General features: G+C 27.9%; 1 protein-coding gene across 1 annotated transcript in view; it reads right to left on the bottom strand.

The window, feature by feature from the left end:
* The window catches only part of LOC107436426 (otoferlin-like), a 341,056-nt gene that overhangs the window by 150,249 nt on the left and 174,427 nt on the right, over positions 1-16,380 (bottom strand). The window contains exons 2-3 of the mRNA XM_071177705.1: positions 9,484-9,542; positions 6,818-6,906 (exon numbers count right to left, since the gene is read on the bottom strand). Of these exons, the coding sequence (XP_071033806.1) occupies positions 6,818-6,906; positions 9,484-9,542 (148 nt within the window). The remainder of the gene's footprint in view (positions 1-6,817; positions 6,907-9,483; positions 9,543-16,380) is intronic.

Below are 16,380 nucleotides of genomic sequence, written 5' to 3'. Positions count from 1 at the left end.
TTAATTACACTGTTAGAAATTTCTCGGAAAAATGGTTAAATAACAACTCATTGAATGGCTATTTTACCATATTTAATCAAAACAGTCAAATAACCATAAATAAAATGGTAATCAAACTTTTAAGTTCGTGAAAAAACTGTTTATTAACTGCTTTCACCTAATGCGGTTAAACAACCAGAATTCTATAGCACCAACTAAAACCACCTAATGAATCCTGCTCAGTTCTTCTCAACTGCGTACATGTTATAGCCGAGTGGGCTTATCTGTCGATCTCATGACTGGCAGAACAGGAGTTCGAATCCTAGTGTTGACACCACAATATTTCCTTCAACAAACGAAGAATTTCCAGTGTCCGGCACTCTCCAATGCCCATTACCTTTCGAAAAGCTGACCTCTTACCCCCTATGTCTAGTTAAGTAATTATTTTCTTTTTTTACGTTTTTGAAATATGCTAGTTGTAAATTTTTAAAAAACCGTACAGTTTTGTATTCAAGGTTTTATAACCATATTTTTTGTAGATGGTTTCAAAACCATAAAGGAAAAAAATTTTCTTGACCGTAAACTTTACGGCTAATCGGATGGACAGACAGCTGCGAGTTATTTTACCATAATTTTAGAACGAAAATTTTAACAGTGTAGAGTGATTTAGGGATTTTACGGTAATTATTACTATAAAAATTACAGCATACCAGATTTTTTGTTCCATAACATGTTCCTATAAAAATCATAATAAGTGATTTGATCCAGATTTTTTTACAGTGTGGCAATAAATTTCGCTTCTGGTCACGAAACGATATAAGCTTGTATTGTTACCAGACACGGATCACTACAGGTTTGAGAGCTCAATCAAATCGGAAAGTAGTCAAATTTTCGATTGCAATATTCCACCTTCTCATACGTGAAACCAAGTCATTAAATGGGTTAATTACTTAGTTTTTCAAAAAATAAATAAATTAATTAACCTAAGAAATATTTATTTCGAAATTTTTCCTTATTCTCATTTGAAATATGTTTTGTTTTTCGCAATTAACGAAATTGGTAAAAAATAAATAATAAATGCCTAAATAAAAAAAAAATGAGCTCGGCATTAAAAAGACGCAAAAAATAAGTTTTGCTTAGGTTCGTTCATGAATGAAATACCTCTGTTCATTTCTTTAATAACTTAGTGTTCCTCCTAAAGTAAGAAAAGTAATTACAATTCCGCTGCAAAATAAAACCTCTCGGCCTTTCTCTTTAAACTCGGTTAGAAAAGACGCAGCGAAAAAAAGGTAAGACTCGTTAATACCAGAAAATTACGACACAGAGTCTTTATTTTCCTTTACCTTTATTTACCCTCTCTGTAAATAACACAGAAAAGAGCGCAAATAATAAGAAAAAATATGCCCTAGAAGAAAGGGTATTAGAAAGATAAAAACCTGGATCTTCTGAACAGAATTGCTTGGTTCGAATATAGAATTTTAAAAATATTTTCAAGTAATTTAAAATAAATAACGATTGTGGAATAATTATTTTTCTTTAAGATAGTAATAGATGTGCTTCCATTTATTCATGAGAGTAAAATAATCACCGTGAAATTTCCAATTGAACATGATTAAACAGTTGAATTATAAATGATTTAAAACTTGTTTTAGTTAAAAATGAATTTCAGTTTTATTAGTATCATACAAAAACAATTATGTTTGTGGTAATGTTTTTAATTCTCTCTTTGCTTTTGAGTATAACTTCCTTGAATCAGTGTCTTTTTAGGTATGGGGTACGTAATACTAGTTTGTATTATTGTAAAAATTAATGGATACAATGTTTAATGTTGCATAATTGAAACACTGAATGAAACATTGAATAAAATGTTATAATAAAATCCTCGTACTTGAATTCTAATTCTAATTATTTTAATAAATATATTTCATTAGATTAGTGATTTTTTGTGTTGTGTTTTGCATTAAAAATGATATTGCATTAATGGTAGCAATATAATATGTTTTGTATTGTGGTTTACTTTTAAAAATGGTATTGCATTAATGGTAAGCTAAGAAAAAAGTATGGGGAAAACTACCAGATTATGGTAAAATTTTCTGAACTTCTGTCTCTATGGAAGCACAAAAGACATCGATAATTTCTACCAACTCGATTTGTTAATAATTTCTGTAAAATTATCAATAAAATATGGTTCTGTTGTAAGTCATAAAATTTGGTTAAGGGTGGTAAAATTGATAGTTTTATCATGATTCCTCAAGAGCCTGCCATACAAATTTTTTCGGTTGAATTTACTTGAAAAGCAGATTTTCCTATTAACCGTTACCACGAGCAGAAAAACCATCAAATAGTTCAAATGCCTTATGTTTTGATTTTAATAATCAGAATAATAGTGTTTATTTACCAGAATTGTTATTACCAAACTGTACGGTAATTTTATCAAAGATATTTTGCCAGTATAATATATTTCTATTTACATAAGAATCAAAGGGTAAAATGTTTTCAAATTGATTAAGTGATATGCACACTAGAAGTAATTAAAATACGATCAAAAAACAATTGAAATAAAGTTAAAATGCTAAGTTCTTGAGTTACAAATTAATTAAATGTGCACAAATAATTTTTGTTATGATTTCTTTCTTGCAAGAATAGTATTGTCGGAATGTTATTACTATATCGTAGCATTTATGTGAAATTTTGTGTACAATGTAACGTCTACTACTACGTAATTGAAACATAAATTAAATACAATTAAATAATTTTTCCATCGAAAAAAATTATTTAAAATTTTTTATTGTTAATTATGCAGGAAAAATTCAAATACAGAGAATTTAGTAATTCATAGTGACAGAAGCATGAAATATAATAGTTGTTTGAGCTGGCTGTTTATAAACATTGAAAATCAATGAAAGGAAAATAACCTTTTTAAAAGCACAACAAAAAGAGGCATTTTCAACCATAACGTTTGTTGTTTGGTAAAAGAAAAACGTATGATTAACAGCTAAATAGAATTTTTAAAGTTTACAATTGCTAAATGATTGCTATTAGATTTATTCATTAGCTATAATGCATTTAAAGCAAATTAATTATTTTTAAAAATACAGCTTATAAGTGAAACACGCACTTTTAAAATTAAGATGCTGTTTTTAATCACCTTGTATCATTGTTTCGTGTGCAAACTCAATTACTTGCTATTCTTAATGTTTATGATGATCATAATATTTATCTGAATACTCTTACTTTAGTTATGAAGAACATAAAAGAGTGATGCAAAAAAAAGTAATATTGCATAGGTATTTTACAAAATTCGTGACGGCTCAAAGTAGTATAATGATTTGTTTTTTACGTGTTGAAACGTGTGATTACGTGTTTATTCTTTACGTTCCTAAGCAAAAAAAGCAATATAAAATTATTGACCTAATCATTACGTAGAAACATGCCTATGCATATAAATATTTGACTCACTGATTACAGGCAAAATTATATTTTAGTATTTTTAATTACAACAAACTGACTAATAGTTACTAAAAAAAGAAATTAGATTATCAGAATTACAATTGTGCCAAACTTTGAAATAAAAAAAAGTCTGAAATTTTGTTTTCATTCATATTCCAAATTTTATCAATAACTAATTTTATAAATTAAAAGAATTTAAATGATGAATTACTGTTTCTCTTAGATCTAAATAATTGCATTGAAAGGCGAATTGGAAACAAAAAAATATTTGGGCTGTGGCTTTATTATTTGGCTTTTTTCACAGAAAGGAACCCAATGCTGTATTTCATAACTAAAACTTATTAAAATACTAAATATAATATTTTCACTTATTTTGACCTAAATTAATACAAAATAGTGAAAAAAAATGAAACTATGTTTAATGAAAATTCTGTGTCGAAGGAATGTTAAGCCGGTTGTGAAGAAGACTGGTGTGTTAATCTATTTTGCAGTTTAGTTAAGCTAAAAATCAAAAAATATTTGGAAAAAACAGAAATATGAAAATCAGAGTTAAAGAAGAAAACGAAGCTTATAGTGCTAAACCACCTTAAGATTGTTTTTCAAAGAATTTACCGTTATAGGAAATACCATTTTTGTAGAGATTATCATATTGCTTTTATAACTGTTGTGAATTGGTAACAATTTTTTATGAGTGTTAAGTTCTGTTAATTTTTATTCAAATTATTTTTTATCCTGACAAGGAAAAATGGAGCGAAATGTATTGTATCAATTTTATCAGTTGTATTGTATCAATTTTATCAGTTGTATTGTATCAATTTTATCAGAAATTGTATCAATTTTATCAGTTGTATTGTATCAATTTTATCAGTTGTATTGTATCAATTTTAACCAGTCTTTTATAAATATTATAAGCTCTTTTAACCTAAATTTTCAATATTTGAAATGAAATTCCACCATATTCATGTTTACAAAAGTTGAGGTTTGTTAAGTGATTTAAAATTACATTTAGCTTGCCAAAATCAGCAAGTTTAAAGTTGACGAGCTTTTTAAAATGTTAACATTTCGAATACTTAACTTATTTAACCGTTCTAAATTCCAGATTATTTTTTATTGCAAGACGGCATACATGGCTTTATTTTTATTTTAAGGCAATTAAACAGAACCGTGTCTTTAATCTAACTGGCAGAAAGATTTCATTAGCAAATCGAGGATCAACTTTTTTTAAACTTCTGACAATCTTTCCCGCTGAATGTTGAATTAAAAGTTGAAGTTGCTGTGGAATTAAGACTTGCTACACTTGTGATAAAGTTCTAAGTATAAAATACATTATCGAACTTCTTAATTTCGATTACATGAAACTGAAGTTCAACTTGAACCGAAACATGGTTCAATTTAGAATTTTATTAAGGTTGCAGCGAATTAGAGCCGTATTATGGCTCAACGGTACATTACGGTTTTAATGCCGAACCACGATTTGTGAGAGTGTACAAGAATAGGGATTATTTCTCTCCGATTTTCTATGTCTACGTTAAATTTTTTTCTTACATTAATTGAGTGGAAGTGAATAAACTTGTAAGAATTGAAGAATAAGAGTTCAAAAAAGTGTTTATGGTGAAAAATGCACCGAATTTCAGTTGAGCTATGAGAGGTAATAAGATATATTACTTATTACATTATTTATACTGATATATTAATTATTACATTAATTATATTATATTAATTGTACTAATAAAATATCAGAGATCTTGCTAAGTAAATGTAGTAACTGGCAAGAAATTGTAAACTTGTGAAGTACCTTTGATAAAAAAAAGGCCACCTTTAATGCAAATGAGGTTCAACAATTTATTACCCTAAGTTCTCCATACAAATAAATCTCGGTCCCTTGTGAGAGTATACAACGTAATACAAAAAAATATTTTTATTGAGATTGCAACGAAGATCTTTTTTTTTTCAATTAGAAGAAATTAATCAATTATAACCTGATTTATGTCGTTAATTACCCTTGAATTCTCTAAATTGAAGAATAATTGAAGAATTGAAGAATAAGTGTTCACAAAAGTGTTTCTGGTAAAAAATGCATCGAATTTCAGTTGAGCTATGGGAGGTAATAAGATTATTACTTACTACATTATTTATACTGATATATTAATTATTACATTAATTATATTATATTAATTATTACATTAATTATATTATATTAATTATACTAATAAAACTTCTCTAATCTTTAGGTTATGTACATGAGGTTTTGAATTAAAATTTGTAATGATTTTCACTTCTATTTTATGTCAGTCACAATCTGCTAGGAATTTTAAAAAAAGAAGAAAAAAGACAGTAACGCTTAAATAAAAACATCAAACTTGCAGCTAGAACACTTCGGAAATTGATTTGTACCACTTTTAAAATGAACGGCTCAAATGCAAATATGAAAATGAATATGGCAGAGAAATGATGAATGTTTATTCAAAATTGCTTTAAGAAAATAAGCGTCTGCACCAGAGAATTTATCGTTTCAGAAAAATTATTTCAAAATGGTCTTGGAAAAATATTTTTAAGATATAGCATTAATTTAACTGTATATCAGTCTCTATATATCACTCTTATATTTACTGTTTACTAGAGCAGTACATAAATTGTAAACGATAAACTACATTCTGAGATAAATAATTACAAAATTGAGCTATTTTTTTATATCAAGTCTTTGAAGTTAGATAGAAATAATAAGATATTGTTCTGCAGCATTTATTTACCTAAACTAAGTACCTTTGCTTTCAAAGCTGTGGGTAGCGACACTTGCTGAAGCTACGTGTAAAGCTTTAAAATGCATGATCAAATTTATTTGTATTGTCAAAAGGGATTCAAATGAACACTTTAAGTTTTGGGAGTAGATAGAAAGATTTGAATAAGGATTTATCTAATGTATTTATCTGGTTTGGTTCTCTCAACCTCTTTTATTCCATAAATTCAAAGGATTGAGTAAATGGTATTTATAGTTGAAGGGACTTGAGCAAAGAAATCGTTATGATGCTTGTTGTGAAGACAATGAGAATGGAAAAGAACTAAAAATGTGAAGCAATATCAATTAACGTACAGGTTATATTTTCCTGTAATATTTTAAATATTAATATCTCATTCGTGAAATGAGCTAAAAAATTATTTAAAACATTCCTAGTTGAAAAGATTATTTTGAAAAAAAAATAGAAGAATTCATAAAAACGTAATGCGTAAAACAATTTCTTTCCTTATAATTTTCTACATATAAAATTTGAGTGCGACATTATTCATGTTGAATTAACATATGAATTTGTGAATTAACATATGAATTATAAGGAATTCATTTAAAAAACTATGTTATTTTAGTTAATTTTAGAAATTTTTTTATACTTACTTATTTGAAAAGTATTTATTGTAATTAAGAAGGACAATTTCTAAAACTTCATGGCTCTGAACAGGACTACCCACTGGCCATTCGAACCACTATAAACAAAGATTTTCAGTTTAATATTGTAATTAATGTTTAATAATGAATCTTATATGACATAAATATAAACCTTCTCTTCATATAATGATGTAATGGAGTAAGATGTCTATATACATAAAATAGTATGAGTAACACATAAATAAAATGCATGTATTACCTGTAATCATTTATTTGTTTATTAAAAAATGTCAATGGTAATACGAGAAGAATACAGTAAAAATAGATTACACGAGCCAGTTTTGTATCTAAAATTTCTTTTTCTTTCCTTTTTAGTAGCAACAACAATAAGTGAGTACATATTTTAAAAAAATAATACAACCAGCAAAAAGAAAGAAGGATACACATAAAATAGAAATAGAGAATAATATTAAATAAAAAAAAGCGTAAAGATATTTATAGACGGTCGTAAGATAATTGAAATTTGTACAAAATTGGTCTAAGCTTTGTCTAAGTTTCAATTTTTTATCTAAAAAGTTGGATGTTAAAGTTAGTGAGTATATGGATAACTGGGGGAGAAAATATTTATATTTTGCTAAAATAATAATTTGAAAAAAGATTAGTTTTTAAAACAATATTTTTGATTTAGAGTGATTTAGTATAATATTTTTTTAATTACTGAAAAATAAACTTTTTTAATTCTTGGAATTTTTCTTTTTTTTAATTCTTTCTTCTGGAATTTAAAACATGACGTAGCTTTGCAATTTAAAAAAATATATAAAGCAAATTTAAACTATAATTTGCAAATAAAGAAAGCCAATAGTGCTGAAGACACATGAGAATTAGTATAATCTGAATTAATAATTCATTTTGTAGACTTCGTCAACAATTAAGAATGGAGTTATATATGTTGGAGTCTCAGTTGTTTTGTTTTTGGTGAGTCGCTTCTCACCACATGAGTGGCGATATGAAGATTCCTTAATTATAGTAGTTTAGTATAATCTGAATAGATCAATTAAAAATTCATTTTGTAGACTTCGTCAACAATTAAGAATGGAGTTATATATGTTGGAGTCTCAGTTGTTTTGTTTTTGGTGAGTCGCTTTTCACCACATGAGTGGCGATATGAAGATTCTTTAATTATAGTAGTTTAGTATAATCTGAATAGATCAATTAATAATTCATTTTGTAGACTTCGTCAACAATTAAGAATGGAGTTATATATGTTGAAGTCTCAGTTGTTTTGTTTTTGGTGAGTCGCTTCTCACCACATGAGTGGCGATATGAAGATTCTTTAATTATAGTAGTTTAGTATAATCTGAATAGATCAATTAATAATTCATTTTGTAGACTTCGTCAACAATTAAGAATGGAGTTATATATGTTGGAGTCTCAGTTGTTTTGTTTTTGGTGAGTCACTTCTACCACATGAGTGGCGATACGAAAATTCTTTAATTATAGTAGTTTAGTATAATCTGAATAGATCAATTAATAATTCATTTTGTAGACTTCGTCAACAATTAAGAAAGGAGTTATATATGTTGGAATCTCAGTTGTTTTGTTTTTGGTGAGTCGCTTCTCACTACATGAGTGGCGATATGAAGATTCTTAAAATGGTCTTTCAGTTGCCAATGATTTTTCACTCTACAACAGTTTTTGGCTTTCACTAGGAGCATTTATGCAACAAGGTTGCGATATTTGTCCAAGGTAGGCCTATTTTATAATCACATCGCATCAAGTACAGTAACACTTGTTTATGGTATTACAAAGTTGAAACACAAATTTAGAGGTGAGAATAAGATACAATTATTTATTTTTTTATTTTGACAACAACAACAAAAAAAAGAAATAATAAATTGTTACTATTTTTGAAGAAACCAAATTTTATAAACAAGAGCCTCATGAAATTTGATACAGCAACAAAACCTGATACGGATAATATGAAACTATTATTAGAGCTTATAATTAAAATTGACAAAATATCAAAAATTAAAATTAATTTCTAAAAGAATATGCCAGTAAATTAATTTTTAAAAATAGATTCTTATTCTTTTATGCTATTTAAGGCATTATTAGAATTACTTAAATGCTTTGATTTAATGCAGAAATGTACTTTTTTTTAAAAAATAAGATACTTCCAGAATGAATGCAATAATTGGCTTTAACACTTTGTGTACAAGTGCTAGTTTCTTTTAAAAATTTTAACTTTCTTATTTTAAATATATTATTAAAAATATAGCTATAAACTAGAATAAATATAAGTCTTTCTAGAAAAATAATACAGATTAATATAATGCATAGTAATAAATCAATGAATAATATAAACTATTTATATTTTTCTAATTTTGAACGATAAAAAATATTCGCATAAGAAAAAATATCTTTACTGCTTTCCAGGTAAGGAAATAACACGTATAAATAGCTAATAGTTTCTTAAGTTTTTAACATTTATCTTTGATGCAATGCAAATAACTGGATAGTTAATTAGAAAACTTTTGATAGTTATGTGATCAGTAATTTTAAGAATTAAAAAAGTTAATTTCCCAGTCGACTTTTTGAGAAAAAATCTATGCATAATGTAAATATAGCAATGCTAATTAAATAATAATACTAAGAATAATAATGTAAATATTTACCTCATCAAAAATAACATTTCCATTGGTATTTTCTATTATTTTTGTACAGTGATGAACACCTGCAAAATTAAAAAAGCATTAGAAAAAAAGGAATGCTTTATAAATTGAGCAATAAAAACATAAAAAGAAATATGGTTTTTTTTAAAAGAAATATGGTTTTTATAGAAAAGAAGTACAGCATTATTAAATTTTTTCGAAAATATGTATTATACATAAATCACGTGTTCGCATCGGCACATAAAGAAATACTTTAGCACTGAATCACTTAAATTAGTCCGGGTAAAATTACTGTTCAGGAAACCAATACTGCAATTTTTTGAATAACCAACAATGCTCATGATACACCATTGTAACAACTATGATAGAATGATTTAAATTCTTGGAGCGCATTAACGAGATTCAATAAAAGAACATGTTGAAAGACATAGCAAAATACATGTTTATGAACATGTTATGTTCCCAGTAAATATGAAATGTAAGTTTATTCTCTAAAGTCTTTAAAAGGAGCGGATCCAGAAATTTTTCCTGGTAGGGGGTCATAGATTCAGATTCCCCCCACACAATTAATTTTTTTAATAAAAAATTTTCTTTTTGATATTTTTTTTTGAAAAAAAAACTGGGGTTTTTAATGCTAGCATTTATTTTTTTCATAATGAACAATAGAACAATTCATAAATAATTCAAGTATTCTAAATCTTTAAATAATGAAATGTAATGCGCTTTTTAGAAACTTTGGCAAATCAGTCAATGGTTTTTTCAATATCCAAATAAATTTCTCAATGAATGTTTAATAATGCGAGTCCATTTAATCGTTCTTGATTTTAAGTTGCTCTAAGCCAAGTTTTGAAACGTCGAAGAGTTGAAAAGGAACTTTCTGCTTTTCCTGCAGTAACTGGCAGAATTACTAAAATTCTCAACAACATATTGATTGATGGGTACAAATCGATGTCACAAGCATTAATAATCCTTGAAGGATCGTTGGGTCCTGCTTCCGTTTCACGCTGTCATCTTGCCACCCAAAGACGAATTTCTGTTTCGACAACTTTTACGGGAGCATTTAAGAGATTCTTATGAAGCTCTGCAGTTTCACGAACGGCTCTAAGATCTTCTTTTGGTTTTCCTTTTTTATTGACAATACAACAAGGGAACTTATAATCCGAAGGAGGTGACCAGTGGCGTTCGAGTAAAGAAGCTTTTTTAAAATCATCTAAATCATTGTCATTTATATAAAATCCATACTATACGATTTTAGTTACGAGTTTCGCAAGTTTCTCATCTTCACCTTTATACAATCTTTGGCTAAACCTGTTGAAGAAAGCTCGGCTTGAAATAGTGAAGAACATAATTAGACGGAGGAAAAAAAATCGCTTTTTCCGACCAACCTAGGTATATATGTCCCCTTAAATAATTTTAAAAATATTTAATTTCTTTTGTAAACTATTAAGAAAATTATTATTATTATTTTTTTCTATTTTGGGGGGGGGGGTCATGACCCTATGACCTCCCCGCTGGATCAGCCACTGGTCCTTAGGAATAACGCGAATATTTTTAAAAATTTGACAGATTAATGATTTACAAAAAGCTACGAAGAAGTAATAACTTAGAAACAGTATCGCGAAAGATTTGGTAATAGTGGAAATTTCTTTTGCATAGTCATCGCACCGCAACACAGGAATACTGCAGAGAACAAAGCAAAATCTCTTGCTTTACACTGATAAAATTTTTATTCTAAAATTATGGTAAAATAACTGGCAGCTGTCTGTCCATCTGATAAACCGTAAAGTTTACGGTAAAGAACATTTTTTATGGGTTTAAAACCATATACAAGAGGTATGATTATAAAACAATAAATGCAAAACTATACGGTTTTTTAATCATTTACAACTAGCATTTTTCAAAAACGTAAGAAAAAATAATAATTGTTTTACTAGACATAGAAGCTCGGCTTTTCGCATGGTAATGGGCATTGGAGAGTGTCGGACACTGGAAATTCTTCATGTGTTGAAAGGAGTGAAGGAAATATTGTAGTGTCAACACTAGGACTTGAACTCCTGTTCTGCCAGTTATGAGATTGACAGATGAGCCCGCTTGGCTATTATCTGGACACATTTGCAAAGAACTAAGTAGCTTCATTAGGTCGTTCTAATTGGTGCGATAAAATTCTGATTGCTTAACTGTTTTAGGTGAAAGCATTTAATAAACAATTTTTCTCAAACTTAACACTTTGATTACCATTTTATATATAGGTTATTTGACTGTTTTGATTACATATGATAAAATAACCATTCAATAAATTGTTATTTAACCGTTTTTTCCGCGAAATTTCTAACAATGCATCATGGATCATTTTAAAAAATTAAAAAATGCGGTCATACTTTATAACTTGAAAAACAAAATAAAATATTAAGCACCTTTTTTTTGAGAGATGAAGACAGTTTCTACTTATGTATTCCTTTTAACTTAACAATTTTTGCAGAACTATTAACGATCAGATTGAGGGGTAAAAATACTCCAGTCTTAAATCCAAGAAGTTCAAATTTCCAATAAATATATAGTTGGTATCGGAAGTATGAGTAGAGATTCAAATTTTGACTAACTACCGAGATATAATATAGTCAAAACTAAAGTCAACCCCGTGGTATTAATATTAAATTTTAAGTAACCTGGCTGCAACTAAATCACAGAAAAGGCTTTTAGAATTTAATTTAATAATGTAACTGAAACGTTTCTGTGGTTAGAGAAAGAAAGTAGTTTAAAGAAAAGTAAAGTTAAAAAAATAATTTTGATATTCGATTTGGTCGCGACAGTGCATTGATGATTTAATTAATACATTTAATTAATACATTTTCAATGTTAATTAATGCATTTTCAATGAATTAAAAAGTTAGTCATTGCATTTGTTATTAAGAAATGAATAAAAGTATTTATATTCACTTTTTATAAAAAGTGATAAAAATTTAATAATTGATTTAATTTAATCATAACAGGATTAAGAATCATGAAAAAATTTAAATTTATGAACTCTAAAAGGTAGGAACGCTAAAAGGTAGGAAATAAGCAACGCTACAATGGCAACTCATACAGCTTTTTGGTGTTTTTTTATGAATTTTAAATCATAGGAATAGCAGATGACTGCTTGATTCTAACAATAAAGGCAAACATAAAATTTGAATTTGTGGGAGTACTTCGAAAGTTTCACAGCCTGTTGCAGGCTGAACTTGTTTCTTCAAGCTACTGGACTCTATCTATTGCTATCGCCATCTATCGGTTAGTTCCCAGAAGCTTTAATTCTCGATCCACATATGTAATAAGGTAATGGTTTCGGAGTCTTCTTATTTTGATCTATTCAATGTATTTTGATTAGTTCAAATTTTAAAATTGTTGTCTTTTTTGCTACATTTGTACTAAAGGTCTTCGGGACATAAAATTCGTTTCATAATTTGCATTGTTCAAACCCGTAATCTTCTTCTGTTTAGCAATTAAGCTTATTTACAACAGATTGATCACGCTTGTTTATATTTAAATAAGTGAAAATAATTATTTAGTTATAGAATAGCATTTTGAGGTCAATACATTAAAATATATCCGATTGGAACTTATTGTTTTTAGAATCTTAGAAAAAAATTAATTTCATCATTGCTTCCTCTATAGATGACAGTCCATTTTTCCAGTACAGCATTATTTTAAAAATTATCTCATAAATATCTTAGACAACATAAGAAATGTGTGAGATAACATTACTGACTTATTTCTTAGATTGCATTATAACATTTTTTCCTAAATTAATTCAAGATAATATTTTATTCATGTTTATTGTGATGCCATAATATGCATTACATATTTCCTAGATTTTAAAATTTCTTTAATCTCATAAATTGAATTTTTTTAATTGTTTTTATTCTAATTTTAATTAAATTAAACCAATTATTTAATTATATGAATATTTTATAATCTTCTTAACAATCAATAACGACTAACTTTTTAATTCAACACAAATGTAAAGCTCATTAATTCACTGTCGCGACTAAATCAAACTTCAAAATAAATGTTTAACTCTTTATTCAAGTTACTTTATTTCTATTGCCACAACAATTTTTCAGTTACAGGGATACATTAATTCCCCCGGTCTTTTTAGCACTTAAGCTATAGTTAAATTATTTTCAAATTGAATATTAAATACGCGGGCTTGGCTTTGTTTTTGGCTATTTTATCTTTCGATAAAGCGCCAACTATGAATCTCATCCCATGCTCCTAACTGTCAGTTGGGAACAATTCAATGACTTTTAGTTCTGAATTCTAGGGATTAGAACCGAGGTTCCCCCCCCCCTAGGTCTGACCGCTTGTGAAACTTTTCAAAACTTTTCTTCACGTTAGAAATATGCATCTATTCATACCTATAAGGGAGCATCTTTTTATTTTTTTTTATATTTTGATATCCTAATGGCAATAATGTATCTTGTAGTATTTCTAAAAAAATAAAGCAACAAGTCCTTTTTAAAAAAACAATTTTGCTTAATTCTCTGGAATAAATCCTTATATCATAAGAAGCGCAATATACCACAAATCATTACTACTACTGCCAATGTCTTCATAAAAACGCAATGAATTTTTCGCCACCTAACAGGAACAACTTCCATCAAATTTATGAAAGCACCATTAATATTATTCGTTAATGATAGCTATCAATTATTTTCGTAATTCAATTTCATGCCATTTGTAAAACATTTCACCACGCAAATAATTGAATTCAATGTACATTCTTTGTTACCTTTGTGTCACAAAAGAAGATAAATAACAAAACTTTATTCATTACAAACGGAATGCATGCCTTTATTCTCTGAAAATAATATATTTTATTCCTTACAAACATTTTAATCAATTTGTAGCATACTATTCTCTGCATTCCAATGGGATTGAATTTGTTTTCATTTGTTGCCAGGTGCGAGATTCAGTTGTTATTCTTTTAATGGGAACGAAGATGCATAATCGGGTTAAGTGGTCTAAGTACAAATTGATTAAAATTCTCATGTTGATTAATATCTCGTTGTGATATTTAGTTCATTTCAATGCTTATTTAAGTTTATTAAAATGAATGGAAATACTTTTATTTCCAACGTGTTCTTATCGAAACTGAATATCCCTATAAATCTCTATTTTTTAAAACCATGGTTTATAAAATTTGAATGCAGTGTTGGGGGAAAACCGTTTTATCACTCATATAATGAAATATAATTAAAGGAAATAATTGTTAAGATCTCTATAGAAAAAGTTTATTCTTTGTATGCCGAATAATATATTATTCGCATATTCGTACAAACTAATTTACAAACATTTAATTGTTAATCAATCATGCATTAAAATCAAAGTGTTATTAGTTGTGCTGTTCACATTATTTAGCGCGTATTTGTATTCATTATAAATATATTCAATAATTTATAAAGATATGTGTTCATTTACTTTCGTAGATAAGTGTAACTATTGTTTACCTCTACATTGTAAAAAATGGATACTCAAATTTCACGAGACTTTCTTCGTTTTTTGACGAAACCATTTCTTAGCATATGTTCCGAGCGAACATTCCGTCAAAATAACGAAATAGCTATTGTCCCTTTTTCGAGAAAGCGAGTTTCGTCAATAGTAACAAAATATTTCGGCATTCTATTTATTTCTCAAAAAAAAAAAAAACTCGTAGTGCCTAATGTACCTAATTTTCCTAATAATCACTTTATCATGGGCACCGGGTCGATTCCACCTTAATAACGCATGGAAAACAAATAGTAGTACAGAGAGATAAATTACATTTATTCCTGAAGCGGGTTTTGAATTCAGGATATTCCTGGTACGAGGCCTACTCTTTGACCAACATAGAAGCAGATCGCCTTGTTTCGTCATTTTAATTTTGATCGTCTAGTCTTCATTCTAGTTTCGTCATTCCAGTTAATAATTTCCTACACTGCCCTTCGATAAGGTTTAGAGTTGCGGAAGCATTTTTGTCATAGATTTGAGATTTCCAGTTTCGTCACAATCACGTGATTACGTGACGAAATAATTCTCAAAATTAAGATAGTATAAGGGTTACTGAATCGTCAAAAGTGAGGGTTTTATTAATGAGAATTGATTTTCCACCTCTTTGCGCCAACTAAACTTTTTTAAAACTCCACATTTTGAATATTTGTACTGTAAAAACAATACAAACTAGTATCCAGTAAAGATCTAAAGTGCCACTCCTCAATTACAAACTCAACTGATTAGCGTTTAACTCTTCAAATGTTTAATTCTTTAAGGGTTTAACTTTTTGATTGACATTCCCGTCAGTTTTTATTTAAAAAAGAAAACACATAAAAACTGTGAAAAAATACAGATTTAAAACACAGGAGTTGTTTCTTACTTGCTAATAAGTTTTTTGAAAGTATTCATTCAAGAATGTAAACTTTAATTTTGATTAATTTATGTCACATAAAAGAAACTTGGAAATAACTGATTGAGAGCTTAAGTTTAGCTGTAAAAAATTTCAGGTGCCTAAAAATATTTTATTCTTTGTTACTTGTTTTTAATTTTTAAGCTTACTTAAACAATAAAAAATAGCTGCTTTATGTTAATCTCTACTGTTCTTTTAGTAATTTATGACTCAAAGCTATTTAAAACAATGATAAAATCAGCCATAAAATAAGACACATCGATTTGCCCTGGTGTTTCCAAAGCGTAAGTCTTGCGAGTTAATTGTTACGCTTTTCTTAACGTGGTTTTCTGAATCTCTGTCGCCAAGGAAAATAAGAAAGACACAGTCTCAGTGCCTTGCCGTCAAAACAAAACTATAATTTTAAACCATATATACCATCTTGCCGTGAAGAAATATCTGGGCTTTAGATCAGACATATAACTAAAATATTTTAAAAT

The sequence above is a fragment of the Parasteatoda tepidariorum genome, chromosome 2, assembly GCF_043381705.1.
Source record: "Parasteatoda tepidariorum isolate YZ-2023 chromosome 2, CAS_Ptep_4.0, whole genome shotgun sequence".
Lineage (NCBI taxonomy): Eukaryota > Metazoa > Arthropoda > Arachnida > Araneae > Theridiidae > Parasteatoda > Parasteatoda tepidariorum.
Note: the sequence above shows the minus strand (reverse complement) of the source record. Positions and strands in the feature narration are given on the sequence as shown.